This window comes from Pseudophryne corroboree, chromosome 8 (assembly GCF_028390025.1).
Source record: "Pseudophryne corroboree isolate aPseCor3 chromosome 8, aPseCor3.hap2, whole genome shotgun sequence".
Lineage (NCBI taxonomy): Eukaryota > Metazoa > Chordata > Amphibia > Anura > Myobatrachidae > Pseudophryne > Pseudophryne corroboree.
The window spans coordinates 52,882,052-52,905,472 of record NC_086451.1 but is presented as its reverse complement, the minus strand read 5'-3'; the positions used below and the strand labels follow the sequence as shown (position 1 = coordinate 52,905,472).

Here is a 23,421-nt window from a genome sequence, read left to right as displayed (position 1 = left end):
CCTTGGAAATGGAGCCTTGCGAACGCCTCTGCCCGTCAATCAGGCAGAGGCATTCGTAATTACTGCAGGTCACCTGCAGTAATTGCAGGTGCATGTGCAGGAAGGCCTTGCGCATGCGCCCAAGGGCGATTGCAAAACTTCCGGTTGGATCGCGGAATGCGATCCAACCTGAATGACCTCCCATAGGTTACTGCACTCATTTATCAAAATATCTGATATATACACAGTTCCATTACAGGTTGAGTCTCCCTTATCCAAAATGCTTGGGACCAGAGGTATTTTGGATATTGGATTTTTCCGTATTTTAGAATAATGGCATACTATAATGAGATATCATGGTGATGGGACCTAAATCTAAGCACAGAATGCATTTATGTTTCATAGACACCTTATTCACACAGCTTGAAGGTCATTTTAGCCAATATTTTTTTCTAACTTTGTGCATTAAACAAAGTGTGTGTACATTCACACAATTCATTTATGTTTCATATACACCTTATACACACAGCCTGCAGGTCATTTAATACAATATTTTTAATAACTTTGTGTATTAAACAAAGTTTGTGTACATTGAGCCATCAAAAACAAAGGTTTCACTATCTCAGTCTCACTCAAAAAATTCCGTATTTCGGAATATTCCGTATTTCGGAATATTTGGATATGGGATACTCAACATGTACCCATAAGGAGAATGTTCCATAAAGGAGAATATTCACACCAGCATTTACTGTATAAGAAATCAGTGTGTGTTGTGTATGTGTTGTGTGTGTTTTTTTATTGTCAAAGCATAAAATCATACCAAATAATCTCTTCCAGAAACCAGCAACCATGGGGGACGGTGAGATGGCAGTTTTTGGGGATGCTGCCCAGTTTCTCCGTAAGGGTGATAAAGAGAGACTGGAGGCCCAAAACAAGCCTTTTGATGCCAAGAACACCTGCTACGTGGATGACCAGAAGGAACTCTACGTGAAAGGTCTCGTCACCGCTCGGGAAGATGGAAAAATTACTGTCAAGACCGACGATGGGAGGGTAAGGGTGATATTATATCTTGCACATCAGATTGCAATATGAAAATTGTTGTTGGAATTATCTAAAACTGCATTGTTATCTTTTCAGTCTGTAACAGTAAAAGAGAGTCAAGTTTACCCCCAAAATCCTCCCAAGTATGACAAAATTGAAGACATGGCCATGATGACTCACCTGAATGAGGCCTCTGTGCTGTATAACCTCAAAGAACGTTATGCAGCCTGGATGATCTACGTAAGTCCTGACTCTTACTCTGGGGTTATGTAGGCATAAATGCCATAGAGATTGTAGCCAAACTTATTATTATAACTCTAGAACCGAAGACTAATGTTAAAATTTGTGTTCTTCCTGCATTAAAACTAAACATTTTGAGGACAATCAAGATGTTCATTATGGAGCCTCCATTGCCCCAGGGGTCCACGTGCCCAGCACACCATGAACTCATTATAGGCCACTAGAATGGCAACAGCTTAACCGCTTGTTATTTGGTTAAATGGAAGCATAGAGCCACCTTAGCTTATAAAATGCTATAGGACAGCTACTCAATCTAATGTACTTTGCAGACCTACTCTGGGCTCTTCTGTGTGACTGTCAACCCCTACAAGTGGTTGCCAGTGTACGACCCTAGGGTTGTTGCTGGCTACAGAGGCAAGAAGCGTATGGAAGCCCCACCACACATCTTCTCCATCTCTGATAACGCCTATCAGGCCATGTCAACAGGTACGAAGATCTTATTTCTCTGAACTGATACTTGTTAGACATTCTGTTCAGGAGATACATATTAATAATGTGACTTCATTTGGCAGATCGTGAAAATCAGTCTGTCCTAATTACGTAAGTAAAACTTCCTATATTTTGGTTAATCTTTGTTCATTATCATTATTTATGTGCTTTATCTCTCCTTTACCTCCAGTGGAGAATCCGGTGCTGGGAAGACTGTAAACACCAAGCGTGTCATCCAGTACTTTGCAACAATTGCAGCCATTGGAGATCCCAAGAAGAAGGAACAACTCAGCAACAGCATGCAGGTAACTTCTCACTTCTAGGCTGACAATAACATCTACATAATCTGTTTAATGACTAATCAAATGAATATATAATACATCTACATGACTCCAACACTATGTGAAAAACAAGATGTCATATTTATCTGCCCAAGATAAGGCATATTTGAGAATAGGGCCAGTAGATAAATGCCCATCAAACCAGGGGTAAGGGAAGGGGAAGATGAGAAGATATTGGGAAGGGTGGCAGCTAAATCCAGGGGTTTAGCGCATGCCCCCTCTGAAAAAATACTACAAATGGGGACATTTGTTGACTGGGCCCATCCAACAACCATAGAACCATGTAATCAGTACCCATCTCTCAGCACACATGAATAAGGGTAACTACAGGCTGAATGTCGAGTTCGGCAGCTGTACTTCTACGTTTTTTTAAAGGGGCAATTACTTACAAGGCAAAACCATGCCTTATAAGTGATTGCCCCTTTAAAAAAAATAACAAAAAAAACAACAACAACTTGGGCGTCATTACATCCTGCCATATATCTTGGATATAGGAACTTTTTCTTCAGTACTCATAGCTATATTTCCGTTAGGTCCATTCTTTTTAGCCTTCCCATTAATGATCTGTAGAGTGCATCTTCATACTACCTTAAAATCTGCAGAACATTGCTTTTGTCCTACTTACAAATGACACCTTACTTGTACCCCATTACTTATATCACTGCATTAAACCTCATATTCCACTACAGTTTCATGATCTCAGTTACAGCAAAAGAAAAAAATATGTCCGAATTAGCATTGTACACTTATTATGTGTAATTGAACAACATCAGCAAATGTATCTTATTTCATTCTGTGGGAATTCAAACATGTAATGGGAGCACTGTACAGTTGTAGAGAATATCTCATCCTTTGCATTCTCCCGGATCCTATTACACAGTGTTAGCACAGTTATAGGCCCTAGACACTGGCCGATTTTCTGAAAGATATGAACGATCTCGTTCATAAATGAACGAGAACTCGTTCATATCTTTCAGTGTGGAGACTCCAGCGATGAACGATGCGCGGCCCCGCGCTCGTTCATCGCTGGTCTCCCGTCGGCTGTGCATGCAGGCCAATATGGACGATCTCGTCCATATTTGCCTGCACTTCAATGCAGCCGCGTGACGGGGGGAGTGAAGAAACTTCACTCCCCCCGTCACTGCCCCCCCCGCCGCCGGGTCGCTCGTCGGCCGTTTCGGCCGTCGGGCACCTCGGCGGCGCATCGTCAAATGAGTAGGGCCCCTTAGGTAATAAGGAAATCTTGAAATTGAAACAATCAATATAATAGGTTAAACATTCTGATAGATTAATGCCAATGGGGAAGGGACTGATATACATGAATATATGTTCTCTATATACATTGCATAATACGATTGGTGTTATATAAGAAATCCAATAGCTGGAATTTAGTGATTAGAAACATCTTCTTTCCACTCAATTCACTAAATGTGTTTTTACATTACAAAATTAAAAAGTCATTGGGAGAACATCTTGCTCTCTTCCTATACATATTCACACTAACAGCTTCCGCCCACTTACATAACTGATTTTACTGCAGAATGAATTATAATTGATTAAACAAACAGATATGAGTATTGCCTTAAATTAACAACCTGCTAAAGAATTTCTTTTATTATTTACAAAAAGTTAAAGTGACCATTTAGACTGATTTTGAATCTTTAGATCCCATATTCACCATTTATGCATTTTATTATATTCTATTAAACCAATATATAAATATATCTTTCATCTTAGGGTACTCTGGAGGATCAAATTATCCAGGCTAACCCTCTGCTGGAAGCCTTCGGTAATGCCAAGACCGTGAGAAATGACAACTCCTCCCGTTTTGTACGTATCCTTTAGAAATGTGTTCTGTTTTTCTGGAATCAGTTTTATAATGTAGTAATGTGACCAGATTTTCTAAATTAATTCTGTTTTGTTTAGGGTAAATTCATTAGAATTCACTTTGGAGCAACTGGAAAACTGTCTTCAGCTGATATTGAAACTTGTAAGTATGAATGTGTCCCTTTTAGTAATTACTAATGTAGACTGTTATATGTGTTTATGTGTACCCTAAATTTTAATTCTAAAGATCTGCTGGAAAAGTCCAGAGTAACCTTCCAGCTCTCAGCTGAGAGAAGCTACCACATCTTCTACCAGATCATGACCAACAAGAAACCAGAGATTGTTGGTAAGTTCGCCGTTGTTTAAACACAGCCCTGCCCCACTCACAAAATATATGGCTGTAACAGGATGTAGTTATGTGATACTCTCTTCATTCTACACTCTTCATAATTCAATAATTCCTGGATCGCTGAGATGTGAAAATGGTGATCCACAGTTCCAGATCCAGTTACTGTAATAATACTGACACCTATACATAAAAATGTCATGTGTCAAGTTGCCTGATAATATTATGTTTTTGTTTAGAGATGCTTCTTATCACCACCAACCCCTACGACTACCCCGCTATCAGTCAGGGTGAGATTGTTGTGAAGAGTATTGATGATGTGGAGGAGTTCATAGCCACCGATGTAAGTAGATGAGGACATTAGAACAATGAGCTGCTACTTTAAGTCATTTATGTCTGCTGGATATGTTGTACACTCATAATTATAATTCAATTATACTGTATTATTATCCCACAGACCGCCATTGATGTCCTGGGATTCAATGCAGATGAGAAGATCGGCATCTACAAAATGACCGGCGCTGTCATGCACCACGGCAACTTGAAGTTCAAGCAGAAGCAGAGGGAGGAGCAGGCCGAGCCAGAGAGCACAGATGGTTTGTTCTTGTTTTCATTGATCACCAAGGACAATTAGAAATATTTTTCATCCATGATTTTGTAAAATAAATTTCATGCTGCATGTTCTGTCTCCAGTTGCTGATAAGATCGCCTACCTCATGGGTCTAAACTCTGCTGATGTACTGAAAGCTTTGTGCTACCCAAGAGTGAAGGTCGGCAATGAGTTTGTCACCAAGGGACAGACTGTGCCACAGGTACATTAAGACCAGAAACAAAACAACTACATATTGGAAAAGTTTACTTCCACCAGTAAGTTCAAAATGTTTTGTTCTTCTCCAGGTCTACAACTCTGTAGGTGCCCTCTGCAAGTCAGTATTTGAGAAACTCTTCTTGTGGATGGTCACCCGTATCAACCAACAGCTGGACACCAAGCAGGCCAGGCAGTTCTACATTGGTGTGCTGGATATTGCTGGTTTTGAAATCTTTGATGTAAGCTATTAACCTGTTCTAGCCTTGTGACTTCTTCAAGCTGGTCGCACTGCAGTTCCTCATCTCCTTTCTGTCACTTACAGTACAACAGCTTGGAACAGCTCTGCATCAACTTCACCAATGAGAAACTGCAGCAGTTCTTCAACCACCACATGTTTGTCCTGGAACAGGAAGAATACAAGAAGGAAGGTATTGACTGGGAGTTCATTGACTTTGGTATGGATCTGGCTGCCTGCATTGAGCTCATTGAGAAGGTAAGTTCACATAGATTAATCCAGTCCTTCAAAAAGCAATGGTATTCTGGAGCTCACTAACTTTATATTTGTATATTCAGCCCATGGGTATCTTCTCCATCCTTGAAGAGGAGTGCATGTTCCCCAAATCCACTGACACATCCTTCAAGAACAAACTGTATGAGCAGCATCTTGGCAAGTGCAAGAACTTTGAGAAGCCCAAGCCTGGCAAAGGAAAGGCTGAAGCTCACTTCTCCCTGGTGCATTATGCTGGTACTGTGGATTACAACATCACTGGCTGGCTTGAAAAGAATAAGGACCCACTGAATGAATCTGTTATCCAGCTCTACCAGAAGTCTTCAGTCAAACTGCTGGCCTACCTCTACTCCGCCCACAATAATCCTGATGGTGAGTTGTTTTCTGTTCATGGTTAGGAGTATTTTCAATTCTGAATAATGAATATTGATGTGATGACTGTTTTTTTTTATTTTTTAACAGAGGGTGCTGCTGCTGGTGGCAAAGGAGGAAAGAAGAAGAAGGGTTCCTCTTTCCAGACTGTGTCTTGTCTGTTCAGGGTCAGTATAAGCTGCTTATAGTGTAAGATGTATATAGCTGGTAAAGCTTCAAGTGATAATAGTATACAGTAGTCTGTAGCAGTGGCAGATTCTACCTATGGGCTGCAGGACTGCAGCCACCCCCAGGTAAAATCCGCCACCCAGCTCAGTGAGCCAGATGTAGTCCGTGAGACTTCAGTGGCTTCACTGGGACTGGAAGTGACTTCCTATTGGAAGTCCTACCTGTCAGTCACCAGTAGGACAGGCAGTCCCATTGGGAGGTATTTCCTCCCTCCGGGACTGCCAAACTGGGCTGCAATTGGCAGAGAGCTGGCTTCCTGTAGGAAGCCACTCCCTGCCTTGCCAGCTTCTAAGTACTGCAGCTGATGCAATCCATAGAAGCCGGGGTTTGCGCATATGGACTGAAGCCACTGCTTGTGCGCATGCGCCGGGTCTGGCGTCTGTCGGCTCTATTGCAAAGGTGCTGGGACCCAGGAGTCAGACTGTCCTCGTGGCAGCCCCTCTACCTTAAAAAGGTAGGAGCAGCCGCTGATCTGTAGTATTTTGTAATTATATGTGTTCATAGTTTAGTGTGTGTGCGTTATCAGATACATCCGGTATAATGTTCAATATATTGTATTTTATTTTCTGTCTGTTGCAGGAAAACTTGAACAAGCTGATGACCAACTTGAGAGGCACTCACCCTCACTTTGTACGTTGTCTGATCCCCAATGAAACCAAGACTCCAGGTATAGTCTTCATTATTTATTTTTCTTTCCTAATGAAAAGAACATTCAGACTGTTGTTCTATGTTATAAAATAATGAATTCCTTGCTGACAGGTATCATGGATAACCACTTGATCATCCACCAGCTGAGATGTAACGGTGTATTGGAAGGCATCAGAATCTGCAGAAAGGGATTCCCAAGCAGAATCCTCTATGCTGACTTTAAGCAACGGTAATTTATTAAATTAATTTTAGAACATTTCATAAAAGTCTTGCATATAATCTTTCATTCATTATCAGAAGTACTGAAAATTTTATGGAGCATCAAACCTCAAATATCATCTTGATGTTTACACCCATGCAAGAAAATTCCAGAAAATAGAAAATTGTCAAAACATGTTTAACTCCTTTATTGAAATATTTAGCAGCCATTACATTTGAAAATGTACTTTTACATTTTTTTAAACCGGTCTTTAATTTTCTCCTGCTTTATTTGGTTACACAGTTACAAGGTACTGAATGCCAGTGCAATTCCAGATGGGCAGTTTATAGACAGCAAGAAGGCATCTGAGAAACTTTTGGGCTCAATTGATGTAGATCACACTCAATACAAATTTGGACATACCAAGGTACACAATGAATAGCTCTCCGGCATGTTGGGGAATCCAGCCTTTGTCTTCTCTGGTCTTTATGTAATATTTTTTTCCATAAGGTGTTCTTTAAAGCTGGTCTCCTGGGTACCCTGGAAGAGTTGAGAGATGAAAAGTTGGCACAACTTATTACTCGTACTCAGGCTCTTTGCAGAGGCTTCTTAATGAGAGTTGAGTTTACAAAAATGATGGAGAGAAGGTAATAATAATTTTGTGTTGAAAAACCACTACAAAAATACTAGTTTTATAAACAAAAACCTTACATTATGTCCATTTCTCAAACAGGGAGGCACTATATGTCATCCAGTACAATGTCAGATCTTTCATGAATGTCAAACACTGGCCATGGATGAAGTTGTATTTCAAGATTAAGCCACTGCTGCAGAGTGCTGAAAATGAGAAGGAGATGGCAAACATCAAAGAGGAGTTTGAGAAGACCAAAGAAGCTCTGGTCAAGGCAGAAGCCAAAAAGAAAGAACTTGAGGAGAAATTAATTTCCCTGGTGCAAGAGAAGAATGAATTGCTTCTCCAATCCCAGTCGGTAGGAACACATTATATACAAGTTTAAATGAAAAAGATCTTTATTGCATTAAGAAAACATAGCTGATGTGCATCTAATATTCTGTAGGAATCTGAAACTCTTGCCGATGCTGAGGAGAGATGTGAAGGTCTTATCAAGAACAAGATCCAACTGGAATCAAAGTTGAAGGAGATAACTGAGAGGCTTGAAGATGAGGAAGAAAGCAATGCTGAGCTTACAGCAAAGAAGAGGAAATTGGAGGATGAATGCTCTGAGCTGAAGAAAGATATTGATGACTTGGAACTTACTCTTGCTAAAGTAGAAAAGGAAAAACATGCCACAGAAAACAAGGTATAGTCAACAATAGGGGCATATATATATTAGCTGTTCTAACCTTTCTTCGCACAGGAGTTTCTGATTTTCACGGTTGTAAATATAAATGAGTGTTGAAAATTTGGTACATCTATAGATATGTAAATTTGAGACGTCTTAATGTAAATATATATTAATCCATGGTTCTTGGCGTTACCCAAGGAGCACCTGTAGCATATATGGTAACAAGTGACAGGACCATTTTTGTAGTTTATTAAATTATATCCACTGGAGGTACAATCCAAATTTTGAGCCAATTGTCTGTTTGGGTGTTATCGTTCATGCAACGCAAGCCATGCATCGGTAATGATGTCATTATGTCAACCCCCTCTACACACTGGAGGTGCAATCCACATTTTTATTTGATTGTTTGTGTGAGTGTTATCATTCATGCAACACAAGCCACGTGTCGGTGATGATGTCATTATGTCAACCCCCTCTTCATTCCCTTAGGGGACGGTTATAAAAATTAGAATTATGTAGTTTTCCTATTTCCCACCTGAAGAATACCTATGTTAAATTTCAGCCTCCTAACATATCGGGAAGTAAGAGAATTAGTAATGAGTCAGTCAGTCAGTCAGTCAGTCAGTGAGAGAGGGCTTTCGCATATATATATATATATATATATATATATATATGTATTAGAGATGAGCGGGTTCGGTTCCTCGGAATCCGAACCCGCCCGAACTTCATGTTTTTTTACACGGGTCCGAGCGACTCGGATCTTCCCGCCTTGCTCGGTTAACCCGAGCGCGCCCGAACGTCATCATCACGCTGTCGGATTCTCGCGAGGCTCGGATTCTATCGCGAGACTCGGATTCTATATAAGGAGCCGCGCGTCGCCGCCATTTTTCACACGTGCATTGAGATTCATAGGGAGAGGACGTGGCTGGCGTCCTCTCCGTTTATAGAGATTCGAGAAGAGAGTGAGACAGAGAGAGACACAGTAGTAATTTGGGGAGCATTAGGAGGAGTACTACTACTACTAGTACTTGCTGAAGTGATAGAGAGAGATAGTGTGACTGTATTATCTGACTTGTGGGGGAGACACTGACAGTGGGGAGCAGTTAGAGTCTGAGAGCAGGACTCAGGACTCAGGAGTACATAATATAACGTACAGTGCACACTTTTGCTGCCAGAGTGCCAGCCACACTGCCATTGTTTGTGACCACACTGACCACCAGTATAATATATATTGTGATTGTCTGCTTAGGACTCAGGAGTACTACTTGCAAGTTGCTGATAGTGTGACCAGTGACCTGACCACCAGTTTAATAATCACCACCAGTTTATGAGTTTAATATATATTATATATATATATATAATTGTATATAATATATATATAATATTGTATACCACCTAGCACCTACCCGTGTTTTTTTTTTTTTTTCTTTCTTCTTTATACATAATACTATAGTAGCTTACTGTAGCAGTCTGCGGTGCTGCTGAGCTGACAGTGTCCAGCAGGTCCGTCATCAGTCATTACATAATAAATATATAATATATATACCTGTCCGGCTGCAGTACTAGTGATATTATATATACATATATATTGATTTCATCTCATTATCATCCAGTCTATATTATCAGCAGACACAGTACGTTAGTCCACGGCTGTAGCTACCTCTGTGTCGGCACTCGGCAGTCCATCCATAATTGTATACCACCTACCCGTGGTTGTTTTTTTTTTCTTTCTTCTTTATACATACTACTATAGTAGCTTACTGTAGCAGTCTGCGGTGCTGCTGAGCTGACAGTGTCCAGCAGGTCCGTCATCAGTCATTACATAATAAATATATAATATATATACCTGTCCGGCTGCAGTACTAGTGATATTATATATACATATATATTGATTTCATCTCATTATCATCCAGTCTATATTATCAGCAGACACAGTACGTTAGTCCACGGCTGTAGCTACCTCTGTGTCGGCACTCGGCAGTCCATCCATAATTGTATACCACCTACCCGTGGTTGTTTTTTCTTTCTTTCTTCTTTATACATACTACTATAGTAGCTTACTGTAGCAGTCTGCGGTGCTGCTGAGCTGACAGTGTCCAGCAGGTCCGTCATCAGTCATTACATAATAAATATATATACCTGTCCGGCTGCAGTACTAGTGATATTATATATACATATATATTGATTTCATCTCATTATCATCCAGTCTATATTATCAGCAGACACAGTACGTTAGTCCACGGCTGTAGCTACCTCTGTGTCGGCACTCGGCAGTCCATCCATAATTGTATACCACCTACCCGTGGTTGTTTTTTTTTTCTTTCTTCTTTATACATACTACTATAGTAGCTTACTGTAGCAGTCTGCGGTGCTGCTGAGCTGACAGTGTCCAGCAGGTCCATCATCAGTCATTACATAATAAATATATAATATATACCTGTCCGGCTGCAGTACTAGTGATATTATATATACATATATATTGATTTCATCTCATTATCATCCAGTCTATATTATCAGCAGACACAGTACGTTAGTCCACGGCTGTAGCTACCTCTGTGTCGGCACTCGGCAGTCCATCCATAATTGTATACCACCTACCCGTGGTTGTTGTTTTTTTCTTTCTTCTTTATACATACTACTATAGTACCTTACTGTAGCAGTCTGCGGTGCTGCTGAGCTGACAGTGTCCAGCAGGTCCGTCATCAGTCATTACATAATAAATATATATACCTGTCCGGCTGCAGTACTAGTGATATTATATATACATATATATATTGATTTCATCTCATTATCATCCAGTCTATATTATCAGCAGACACAGTACGTTAGTCCACGGCTGTAGCTACCTCTGTGTCGGCACTCGGCAGTCCATCCATAATTGTATACCACCTACCCGTGGTTGTTTTTTTTTTCTTTCTTCTTTATACATACTACTATAGTAGCTTACTGTAGCAGTCTGCGGGGCTGCTGAGCTGACAGTGTCCAGCAGGTCCGTCATCAGTCATTACATAATAAATATATAATATATATACCTGTCCGGCTGCAGTACTAGTGATATTATATATACATATATATTGATTTCATCTCATTATCATCCAGTCTATATTATCAGCAGACACAGTACGTTAGTCCACGGCTGTAGCTACCTCTGTGTCGGCACTCGGCAGTCCATCCATAATTGTATACCACCTACCCGTGGTTGTTTTTTTTTTCTTTCTTCTTTATACATACTACTATAGTAGCTTACTGTAGCAGTCTGCGGTGCTGCTGAGCTGACAGTGTCCAGCAGGTCCGTCATCAGTCATTACATAATAAATATATATACCTGTCCGGCTGCAGTACTAGTGATATTATATATACATATATATTGATTTCATCTCATTATCATCCAGTCTATATTAGCAGCAGACACAGTACGGTAGTCCACGGCTGTAGCTACCTCTGTGTCGGCACTCGGCAGTCCATCCATAAGTATACTAGTATCCATCCATCTCCATTGTTTACCTGAGGTGCCTTTTAGTTGTGCCTATTAAAATATGGAGAACAAAAATGTTGAGGTTCCAAAATTAGGGAAAGATCAAGATCCACTTCCACCTCGTGCTGAAGCTGCTGCCACTAGTCATGGCCGAGACGATGAAATGCCAGCAACGTCGTCTGCCAAGGCCGATGCCCAATGTCATAGTACAGAGCATGTAAAATCCAAAACACCAAATATCAGTAAAAAAAGGACTCCAAAACCTAAAATAAAATTGTCGGAGGAGAAGCGTAAACTTGCCAATATGCCATTTACCACACGGAGTGGCAAGGAACGGCTGAGGCCCTGGCCTATGTTCATGGCTAGTGGTTCAGCTTCACATGAGGATGGAAGCACTCAGCCTCTCGCTAGAAAAATGAAAAGACTCAAGCTGGCAAAAGCACCGCAAAGAACTGTGCGTTCTTCGAAATCCCAAATCCACAAGGAGAGTCCAATTGTGTCGGTTGCGATGCCTGACCTTCCCAACACTGGACGTGAAGAGCATGCGCCTTCCACCATTTGCACGCCCCCTGCAAGTGCTGGAAGGAGCACCCGCAGTCCAGTTCCTGATAGTCAGATTGAAGATGTCAGTGTTGAAGTACACCAGGATGAGGAGGATATGGGTGTTGCTGGCGCTGGGGAGGAAATTGACCAGGAGGATTCTGATGGTGAGGTGGTTTGTTTAAGTCAGGCACCCGGGGAGACACCTGTTGTCCGTGGGAGGAATAGGGCCGTTGACATGCCTGGTGAAAATACCCAAAAAATCAGCTCTTCGGTGTGGAAGTATTTCACCAGAAATGCGGACAACATTTGTCAAGCCGTGTGTTGCCTTTGTCAAGCTGTAATAAGTAGGGGTAAGGACGTTAACCACCTCGGAACATCCTCCCTTATACGTCACCTGCAGCGCATTCATAATAAGTCAGTGACAAGTTCAAAAACTTTGGGCGACAGCGGAAGCAGTCCACTGACCAGTAAATCCCTTCCTCTTGTAACCAAGCTCACGTAAACCACCCCACCAACTCCCTCAGTGTCAATTTCCTCCTTCCCCAGGAATGCCAATAGTCCTGCAGGCCATGTCACTGGCAATTCTGACGAGTCCTCTCCTGCCTGGGATTCCTCCGATGCATCCTTGAGTGTAATGCCTACTGCTGCTGGCGCTGCTGTTGTTGCTGCTGGGAGTCGATCGTCATCCCAGAGGGGAAGTCGTAAGCCCACTTGTACTACTTCCAGTAAGCAATTGACTGTCCAACAGTCCTTTGCGAGGAAGATGAAATATCACAGCAGTCATCCTGCTGCAAAGCGGATAACTGAGGCCTTGACAACTATGTTGGTGTTAGACGTGCGTCCGGTATCCGCCGTTAGTTCACAGGGAACTAGACAATTTATTGAGGCAGTGTGCCCCCGTTACCAAATACCATCTAGGTTCCACTTCTCTAGGCAGGCGATACCGAGAATGTACACGGACGTCAGAAAAAGACTCACCAGTGTCCTAAAAAATGCAGTTGTACCCAATGTCCACTTAACCACGGACATGTGGACAAGTGGAGCAGGGCAGGGTCAGGACTATATGACTGTGACAGCCCACTGGGTAGATGTATGGACTCCCGCCGCAAGAACAGCAGCGGCGGCACCAGTAGCAGCATCTCGCAAACGCCAACTCTTTCCTAGGCAGGCTACGCTTTGTATCACCGCTTTCCAGAATACGCACACAGCTGAAAACCTCTTACGGCAACTGAGGAAGATCATCGCGGAATGGCTTACCCCAATTGGACTCTCCTGTGGATTTGTGGCATCGGACAACGCCAGCAATATTGTGTGTGCATTAAATATGGGCAAATTCCAGCACGTCCCATGTTTTGCACATACCTTGAATTTGGTGGTGCAGAATTTTTTTAAAAACGACAGGGGTGTGCAAGAGATGCTGTCGGTGGCCAGAAGAATTGCGGGACACTTTCAGCATACAGGCACCACGTACAGAAGACTGGAGCACCACCAAAAACAACTGAACCTGCCCTGCCATCATCTGAAGCAAGAAGTGGTAACGAGGTGGAATTCAACCCTCTATATGCTTCAGAGGTTGGAGGAGCAGAAAAAGGCCATTCAAGCCTATACAATTCAGCACGATATAGGAGGTGGAATGCACCTGTCTCAAGCGCAGTGGAGAATGATTTCAACATTGTGCAAGGTTCTGATGCCCTTTGAACTTGCCACACGTGAAGTCAGTTCAGACACTGCCAGCCTGAGTCAGGTCATTCCCCTCATCAGGCTTTTGCAGAAGAAGCTGGAGACATTGAAGGAGGAGCTAACACAGAGCGATTCTGCTAGGCATGTGGGACTTGTGGATGGAGCCCTTAATTCGCTTAACAAGGATTCACGGGTGGTCAATCTGTTGAAATCAGAGCACTACATTTTGGCCACCATGCTCGATCCTAGATTTAAAGCCTACCTTGGATCTCTCTTTCCGGCAGACACAAGTCTGCTGGGGTTCAAAGACCTGCTGGTGAGAAAATTGTCAAGTCAAGCGGAACGCGACCTGTCAACATCTCCTCCTTCACATTCTCCCGCAACTGGGGGTGCGAGGAAAAGGCTCAGAATTCCGAGCCCACCCGCTGGCGGTGATGCAGGGCAGTCTGGAGCGACTGCTGATGCTGACATCTGGTCCGGACTGAAGAACCTGACAACGATTACTGACATGTCGTCTACTGTCACTGCATATGATTCTCTCACCATTGAAAGAATGGTGGAGGATTATATGAGTGACCGCATCCAAGTAGGCACGTCACACAGTCCGTACTTATACTGGCAGGAAAAAGAGGCAATTTGGAGGCCCTTGCACAAACTGGCTTTATTCTACCTAAGTTGCCCTCCCACAAGTGTGTACTCCGAAAGAGTGTTTAGTGCCGCCGCTCACCTTGTCAGCAATCGGCGTACGAGGTTACATCCAGAAAATGTGGAGAAGATGATGTTCATTAAAATGAATTATAATCAATTCCTCCGTGGAGACATTGACCAGCAGCAATTGCCTCCACAAAGTACACAGGGAGCTGAGATGGTGGATTCCAGTGGGGACGAATTGATAATCTGTGAGGAGGGGGATGTACACGGTGATATATCGGAGGATGATGATGAGGTGGACATCTTGCCTCTGTAGAGCCAGTTTGTGCAAGGAGAGATTAATTGCTTCTTTTTAGGTGGGGGTCCAAACCAACCCGTCATTTCAGTCACAGTCGTGTGGCAGACCCTGTCACTGAAATGATGGGTTGGTTAAAGTGTGCATGTCCTGTTTATACAACATAAGGGTGGGTGGGAGGGCCCAAGGACAATTCCATCTTGCACCTCTTTTTTCTTTCATTTTTATTTGCGTCATGTGCTGTTTGGGGAGTGTTTTTTGGAAGGGCCATCCTGCGTGACACTGCAGTGCCACTCCTAGATGGGCCCGGTGTTTGTGTCGGCCACTAGGGTCGCTTATTTTACTCACACAGCTACCTCATTGCGCCTCTTTTTTTCTTTGCGTCATGTGCTGTTTGGGGAGGGTTTTTTGGAAGGGACATCCTGCGTGACACTGCAGTGCCACTCCTAGATGGGCCAGGTGTTTGTGTCGGCCACTAGGGTCGCTTATCTTACTCACACAGCTACCTCATTGCGCCTCTTTTTTTCTTTGCGTCATGTGCTGTTTGGGGAGGGTTTTTTGGAAGGGACATCCTGCGTGACACTGCTGTGCCACTCCTAGATGGGCCCGGTGTTTGTGTCGGCCACTAGGGTCGCTTATCTTACTCACACAGCTACCTCATTGCGCCTCTTTTTTTCTTTGCGTCATGTGCTGTTTGGGGAGGGTTTTTTGGAAGGGACATCCTGCGTGACACTGCAGTGCCACTCCTAGATGGGCCCGGTGTTTGTGTCGGCCACTAGGGTCGCTTATCTTACTCACACAGCTACCTCATTGCGCCTCTTTTTTTCTTTGCGTCATGTGCTGTTTGGGGAGGGTTTTTTGGAAGGGACATCCTGCGTGACACTGCAGTGCCACTCCTAGATGGGCCCGGTTTTTGTGTCGGCCACTAGGGTCGCTTATCTTACTCACACAGCTACCTCATTGCGCCTCTTTTTTTCTTTGCGTCATGTGCTGTTTGGGGAGGGTTTTTTGGAAGGGACATCCTGCGTGACACTGCAGTGCCACTCCTAGATGGGCCAGGTGTTTGTGTCGGCCACTAGGGTCGCTTAGCTTAGTCATCCAGCGACCTCGGTGCAAATTTTAGGACTAAAAATAATATTGTGAGGTGTGAGGTATTCAGAATAGACTGAAAATGAGTGGAAATTATGGTTTTTGAGGTTAATAATACTTTGGGATCAAAATGACCCCCAAATTCTATGATTTAAGCTGTTTTTTAGTGTTTTTTGAAAAAAACACCCGAATCCAAAACACACCCGAATCCGACAAAAAAGATTCGGTGAGGTTTTGCCAAAACGCGGTCGAACCCAAAACACGGCCGCGGAACCGAACCCAAAACCAAAACACAAAACCCGAAAAATTTCAAGTGCACATCTCTAATATGTATATATATACAGTATATATAAAACATAGAATTCTAAGCAGTTTACAACAAGCATTTAAGTCATTCACATCAAGTCTTTGTCCATTATGAGAAGCCGATTATCCTGCCTGTATGCTTTGGATTGTGGGATGACACCCATGCAAATACATGAGAACGTATAAACTCCACATATATTTTGCCTGATCTTTCTCATTTTAATTTTAGGTTAAAAACCTTACTGAAGAACTTGCAACTCTTGATGAAAATGTATCTAAAGTCTCAAAGGAGAAGAAGGCTCTGCAGGAAGCTCACCAGCAGACACTTGATGACCTTCAAGCTGAAGAAGACAAAGTCAATTCCTTGACCAAAGCAAAGACAAAACTGGAACAGCAAGTAGATGATGTAAGTAATTGTAAAACTATTTTTATATTAATAATTTTAAACAATGAAGAACCTCCTTATATAATAATGAAATTATACATTTAGCTGGAAGGTTCCCTGGAACAAGAGAAGAAACTTCGCCTTGACCTTGAGAGAGCAAAGAGGAAGCTTGAAGGTGACCTCAAACTGTCCCAGGAAACAGTCATGGATCTTGAAAATGAGAAACAACAGACTGATGAAAAACTGAAAAAGTGTGTATTTACTATCAGATTTTCTATTGATTAAACATGAAATAAAATTGATTGGCACATTATGTAACTTTTATTTTCTGCATCTGCAGGAAGGACTTTGAAATTAGCCAGCTTCAAGGAAAGATAGAGGATGAACAATCACTGGGATCACAACTACAGAAGAAGATCAAGGAACTGCAGGTATGGCAGAGGTTGAAAGAATCATATCTTATACTGTGTATTACATATTTTTTACAATGTATTCATAAACTTCTCTTTTCTAGGCTCGTATTGAAGAGCTTGAGGAGGAAATTGAAGCTGAACGGGCAGCTCGTGCCAAGGTTGAAAAACAGAGGGCCGATCTCTCCAGAGAACTTGAGGAAATTAGTGAAAGACTTGAAGAAGCTGGAGGTGCATCATCTGCCCAGATTGAGGTGAATAAAAAGCGAGAAGCTGAGTTCCAGAAAGTGAGACGTGACCTGGAAGAAGCCACCCTCCAACATGAAGCTGTAGCTGCTGCCCTGCGCAAGAAGCATGCCGACAGTGTTGCTGAGCTTGGAGAACAGATTGACAACCTACAGCGTGTCAAACAGAAGCTAGAAAAAGAGAAGAGCGAGCTGAAGATGGAGGTTGATGACCTTGCCAGCAACCTAGAGAGCATCTCTAAGTCTAAGGTAATATAATTAAAATGTTTGTTGTTGCAATTTTATTATATGTATGAAGATAGTAACATGGCTATCTGTTGCTGAAGGCTAACCTGGAGAAAGTAAACCGTGTAGTTGAGGACCAACTCAGTGAAGTGAAGGCCAAGGATGATCAGCACCAACGATTGATTAATGACCTCTCTACACAAAGGGCTCGTTTCCAGACTGAGAATGGTACATCAATATATTATTCTAATAATAATTCTTCTTCTTCTTCTTCTTAGTAGTAGTAGTAGTAGTAGTAGTAGTAGTAGTAGTAGTACTACTACTAAGTTAATTTGCACTTTGAAAGCAATGTAGCAAAAAAAAAAAAAAATCCCAAACAACAAACCTCAAAACAGTGAAGTATTGAATATAAATCACCAATGGACAGTCATCATTCTCATAATTTATACTGTAGAATGAATATTACTATTATAGCAATAAACAAAGGCTACATCCTAACAGTTTATTTTAAAAATAAAATAAATAAATAAATCTATTTTGATTTATACATAGTGCATTTTAATGACATGACATTGAGATTTGCTTAATTCCAGGTGAACTCTCTCGTCAGCTTGAAGAGAAGGAATCTCTGATTTCACAGCTTTCCAGAGGAAAGCAGGGATTCACCCAACAGGTTGAGGAACTCAAGAGACAACTTGAAGAGGAATCAAAGGTAATAAGTCAGAGTTGTTTAATTAAGGTTTGATAGCAAATGTTTAACATGACACCATCCATATTTCAACAAACTAAATGTTTCTGTAAATTCCAGGCTAAGAATGCCCTTGCCCATGCCCTGCAATCTTCCCGCCATGACAATGACTTGCTGCGTGAGCAATATGAAGAAGAACAAGAAGCCAAGGCTGAGCTCCAGCGAACATTGTCTAAAGCTAATGGTGAAGTTGCCCAATGGAGGACCAAATACGAAACTGATGCCATTCAGCGCACAGAAGAGCTGGAAGAGGCCAAGTATGTCCTAGTGAAGAACACTTCACTAATGCTCAAATTATAAATAATTGCCCAACAATAATGTTTAAACTGTTTTTATAATACAGGAAGAAGCTGGCTCAGCGCTTGCAGGATGCTGAGGAACAAGTGGAGGCTGTGAACTCCAAATCTGCCTCCTTGGAAAAGACCAAGCAGAGGCTGCAGGCTGAGGTGGAGGACCTTATGGTTGATGTGGAGAGAGCAAACAGTGCCGCAGCTGCCCTTGATAAGAAGCAGAGGAATTTTGATAAGGTAAATAGGCAAATAGACAACTGTGGTAATATTATAATTTAGATTTACACTGTGCAGATTGTATATTATTATTATTCTTAAAAGGTTCTTGTAGAATGGAAGCAGAAATATGAAGAGGGTCAGGCTGAACTTGAGGCTGCTCAGAAAGAGGCCCGCAGCCTCAGCACTGAGATCTTCAAGATGAAGAATGCTTATGAAGAGGCTCTGGAACATGTAGAAACCCTGAAGCGTGAAAACAAAAATTTGCAACGTATGTTTGTAAAAATTTTTACTTTTTAAACTGTTAATTTCCTACAACTTTCATCTATTTTTATTGTAAAGGTATTTATGGATTGAAGACTTAGTTTGTAGTTGAAAATTAATAAATGTTTATTTTTGTGATGTCAGCTTTGATTTGGTTATCTCTTTTTTCCAGAGGAGATTTCAGATCTTACTGAACAGATTGGCGAGACCGGGAAATCTATCAATGAACTGGACAAGGCCAAGAAGCAGATTGAGCAGGAGAAGAGCGACCTACAAGCTGCCCTGGAGGAAGCTGAGGTAAGTGACTAGAACTGACTTTTGCAGACTCTTTAGATTTACTCATAATAGTACTGTAGTATTGTTTCTTTAAATATTATTTAACCTTATTTCTATTTTCAAAGGGATCACTGGAACATGAAGAAGCCAAGATCCTGCGTGTCCAGCTTGAGCTGAACCAGATCAAATCAGAGGTGGACAGGAAGATTGCAGAGAAGGACGAGGAGATTGATCAGCTGAAGAGAAACAGCCAGAGATCCATTGACACCATTCAGAGCACACTGGACTCTGAAATCAGGAGCAGAAACGATGCTCTGAGGCTGAAGAAGAAGATGGAAGGAGACTTGAATGAAATTGAGATCCAGCTCAGCCATGCCAACCGCCAGGCTGCAGAGTCACAGAAACAGCTCAGAAACGTGCAGGCACAACTGAAGGTATGTATTAAATAAAGCAATCTTTTGCTTGTAGCTTAGTGTTCCCAATGTACAAGTTATTGATCAGTCTGTTCAACATATTTAGATTAGAGTTTTCAAAACTTTCTATCCTAATGTTAATCTATTGCACTTACTTGTATATTAGTCTTTTCTGATTGGTAATATAAACTATACATTGTATGCTTAAGCATCTACATGGTCTCAGTGCAAGTGAAATGTAACAAATAAGTGAAACAGTGAATTAAATTTTACACACTTTGTCCATCAGGATGCCCTGCTGCAATTGGATGATTCCCTGAGGGGACAGGAGGATCTGAAGGAACAGGTTGCTGTGATAGAACGTAGAACTAATCTACAACAGACTGAAATTGAGGAGAACAGGGCTGCCCTGGAACAAACTGAGAGATCTCGCAAGATCGCAGAACAGGAACTTCTGGATTCCAGCGAACGTGTGCAGCTTTTGCATTCACAGGTAAGGTCTGCTGCTGAGCTGCTGATCATCACTGGAGGAGTATTATCTAAATCTCTCCAGATCATATAGTAAATGACATATTTTCTCCCTCAGAACACCAGCCTTATCAACAGCAAGAAGAAGATGGAAAATGACATTGCTCAGCTCCAGAACGAAGCTGAGGAATCTATTCAGGAATCTAGAAATGCTGAAGATAAAGCCAAGAAGGCCATCACAGATGTATGTGTTTTCTTTATCATGCTAGCTTTAAGCTACAATAATTATAAGTTGTTATTGGACGATTCAACATGTTACTTCTTTGCTTTAGGCTGCACTCATGGCAGAGGAGCTGAAGAAGGAGCAGGACACCAGTGCTCACCTGGAAAGAATGAAGAAGAACCTTGAACAGACAGTGAAGGACCTGCAGCATCGTCTGGATGAGGCTGAACAGCTGGCATTGAAGGGTGGCAAGAAGCAGCTCCAGAAACTGGAGACCAGAGTAAGTGCATTTTATACTGTGTTAGGTATAATGCTAATGATTGTATAAGTTGCTAATGTTACACTTTCAATATGTTACCCCCAGGTGCGTGAACTGGAGAATGAGCTGGAGAATGAGCAGAAACGCGGAGTTGAGGCAATTAAAGGCGTTCGTAAATATGAGAGGAGAGTAAAGGAACTCACCTACCAGGTAAATAACACGTTTCTATTTAAACAAAGTGATCTGAGTCATTCTGTACAGTAACAGAAGAGCTGACAATCTGTGTGACCAGTCATTTTATGAAACAGAATGCTAAAATCTGTATATTTTCCTTGTATAGACTGAGGAAGACAGGAAGAACGGTCTGAGACTGCAGGATCTGGTTGACAAACTGCAGCTGAAAGTAAAGGCCTACAAGAGACAGGCTGAGGAATCTGTGAGTAACCTTTTTGATATTTACAGAAAGGAATTACAGTTCAGGTTATTTGGTCATGAGTTTATACCTTTTAAAGGTGACTTGACCATTAACCACTTTGCAAGGTAGAACTGTTCTTTGATTCTTCTCTTTTGTAATGTTTAGGAGGAACAGGCCAATTCCCACCTGAGCCGCTTCAGGAAGGTGCAGCATGAGCTGGAAGAGGCTGAGGAGAGAGCTGACATTGCAGAGTCCCAAGTGAACAAGCTGAGGGTGAAGAGCCGTGATGTTGGTGGCAAGGTATGACGTTCTACATGTATAACCGTAAATGACTTTCATTTTTAACCAGTTACATAAAATTAACAAATGTATTGTCTCATTTATGTACAGAAGGAAAGCGAAGAGTAAAGAGTGAATGACTGAAGCTTGAGGTACTCTCAAAATGGGAATTTCTCAGTCTGCTACCTGTCTACGCTCATCCCTCCCCAGCGTTTTATTCATCTCCTAATAAATTTCATTTTTGAAATTTGTGAAGTTGTGTCATGCTGCATTTATATAGCACTGTGTAATATTAATGGCATTTTTTTTATAAGCTACACAAAATGGTCTTGATACCTTGGTGTACCTGGTCTGTACTGGTTGAGTATGCTTTCTACACACATAAATTGGTATTGTCTGGACGAATGGATCAAGTGTTTAACCAACTAAAATAAAATTCTTTGCCATAACTGTATAGGCAAGATAGAAATGGAAATCATAAGGTTATCATAAGGGGACATTTACAGAAATATAATTCAATGTTGCCTCTATCTGGCATTAAAAGAAGATAGAGCTGATGGATAAAATGAATCATTAATTGAATGGATACAATAGATTGTGTGGTATCTAGAACAAATTAAGGCTCCCATTTACCAAGCCTTGTAGAGTGCTACATTGCATGGTGATAAAGTACCAGCCAATCAGCTCCTAACTTCTATGTTACAGGCTGTGTTTGAAAAATGACAGTTAGGAGCTGATTGGTTGGTACTTTATCACTGTGCTATTTATTACTCTTCAAGGCTTGATAAATCTGGGCCAAAATGAAATAGATTAGTTAACGTGTAGAGAAACACATAGCTAAGACCAAACTAAGAACCTTCTGTTATAACTCCTGTAACTTCTAAAAATATGGTGTTACATGAAAGATGGAGTCCATTGGAAAGAGCTGGAGGACTTCAGTTGGTCTGCTCTGCTTTAGTTAATTAAATCCCAATCACGTTAAAGGTTAATATTTTTCTAGGTGATGCTTTATATAGAAAACTCTGCACCACCTCGGGTGGTCATATAAAAAAAAAAAAAACAACTACATCACAATTTGCAAACACACATAAATAAAAACTAAATTTCAAACAATTGGTTTAAGCGATATCACTGATTAAACCCAGTAGGTAATATGGTCTCCTGCTCCGGAGACTCTGATGTTGTAGATGCAATGCAGCAGGGCACCTCCACAAGGGAGAATATAAGTCATGATTAATGACTTGGATATGCTCTGGGGATGCTGGCTTGCATCAAACATTCTGCAATGTGTGGCTCAGCAGGGCCTGTAAAATTATGAATTTTTAGAAATTGAGATAGTGACCGCAGCAACCAATCAGATTCTACTTAGCATTTATCTAGCACCTACTAGAAGATAATAGCTAGAATCGGATTGGTTGCTATGCGTAATATCTCCACTTCTAAAAATCTGCACTTTAGTAAATATACTCTTCGGAGTGAGAGAGTGGAGTGGTACCCTATGGCACCTACCTTGGCTTATAGAGTTTCTGGAACAGCACCCTGCAGCCAGTAAAGAGTCACTTGGAGTGCCCTACTTCTTAAAGTCTGTGGGCCCTCCCACTATGTGGGATGTTATGACATCACGGGTTTAGGGGGTGGGACAGGGATAGAGTCCAGTTCCAGCCTGGTGTCTCAATAGAGAAAGAATGATTGAACATATGGATTATTTATAAATGACTCCACATGATTTGACATCTAGACACATATCAATTGATTCAAATTTGGTCTGAAATCCAACCCAAAGTAATTATTAGTGCTTATTTACTGTATATGTGAACAAGACATGTATCTTATATGAAGGTGCAACTTTGTGTGGTTTGTACTACATGCTAGGCATTATAGATGGTCATCAGTTCAGTGTTTTGCTTGTGCTGGTATGGACTTGATCCTTAGTGTA

The 23,421-nt window shown here is 41.6% G+C and overlaps 1 protein-coding gene across 2 annotated transcripts; it reads left to right on the top strand.

Annotated features, from left to right (window-relative positions):
* The first annotated feature begins 826 nt into the window (after positions 1-826).
* LOC134948420 (myosin-4-like) lies at positions 827-21,690 on the top strand. Of its 2 annotated transcripts, XM_063936377.1 has the most exons (39): positions 827-1,029; positions 1,117-1,260; positions 1,590-1,746; positions 1,833-1,860; positions 1,940-2,054; positions 3,828-3,920; positions 4,017-4,080; positions 4,165-4,263; positions 4,503-4,606; positions 4,721-4,859; positions 4,957-5,075; positions 5,161-5,310; positions 5,394-5,564; positions 5,645-5,955; positions 6,052-6,118; positions 6,759-6,846; positions 6,939-7,056; positions 7,330-7,453; positions 7,537-7,673; positions 7,760-8,015; positions 8,103-8,345; positions 16,599-16,775; positions 16,860-17,005; positions 17,095-17,185; positions 17,269-17,658; positions 17,736-17,862; positions 18,228-18,346; positions 18,443-18,639; positions 18,726-18,909; positions 18,994-19,159; positions 19,325-19,449; positions 19,554-19,862; positions 20,131-20,334; positions 20,428-20,553; positions 20,642-20,812; positions 20,897-21,001; positions 21,132-21,227; positions 21,372-21,506; positions 21,597-21,690. In XM_063936377.1, the coding sequence occupies exons 1-39, from the start codon at positions 829-831 to the stop codon at positions 21,612-21,614; spliced, it is 5,814 nt and encodes a 1,937-aa protein (XP_063792447.1). In that variant the 5' UTR covers positions 827-828; the 3' UTR covers positions 21,615-21,690. The 2 variants fall into 2 exon arrangements, with proteins under 2 accessions (XP_063792447.1, XP_063792448.1); XM_063936378.1 differs by lacking the exon at positions 21,597-21,690 and having other exon boundaries at positions 5,645-5,951; positions 6,042-6,118; positions 21,372-21,512.
* Positions 21,691-23,421: the final 1,731 nt, after the last annotated feature.

Excerpts from the sequence above, each read along its gene's own strand:
- LOC134948420 (XM_063936377.1), top strand. The coding sequence starts at position 829 with ATGGGGGACGGTGAGATGGCAGTTTTTGGGGATGCTGCCCAGTTTCTC. Across the intron at positions 18,347-18,442 it reads AACTTGAAGAGGAATCAAAG|GCTAAGAATGCCCTTGCCCA; the intron begins GTAATAAGTCAG and ends TGTAAATTCCAG. Across the intron at positions 20,335-20,427 it reads TGCAGCTTTTGCATTCACAG|AACACCAGCCTTATCAACAG; the intron begins GTAAGGTCTGCT and ends TTTCTCCCTCAG.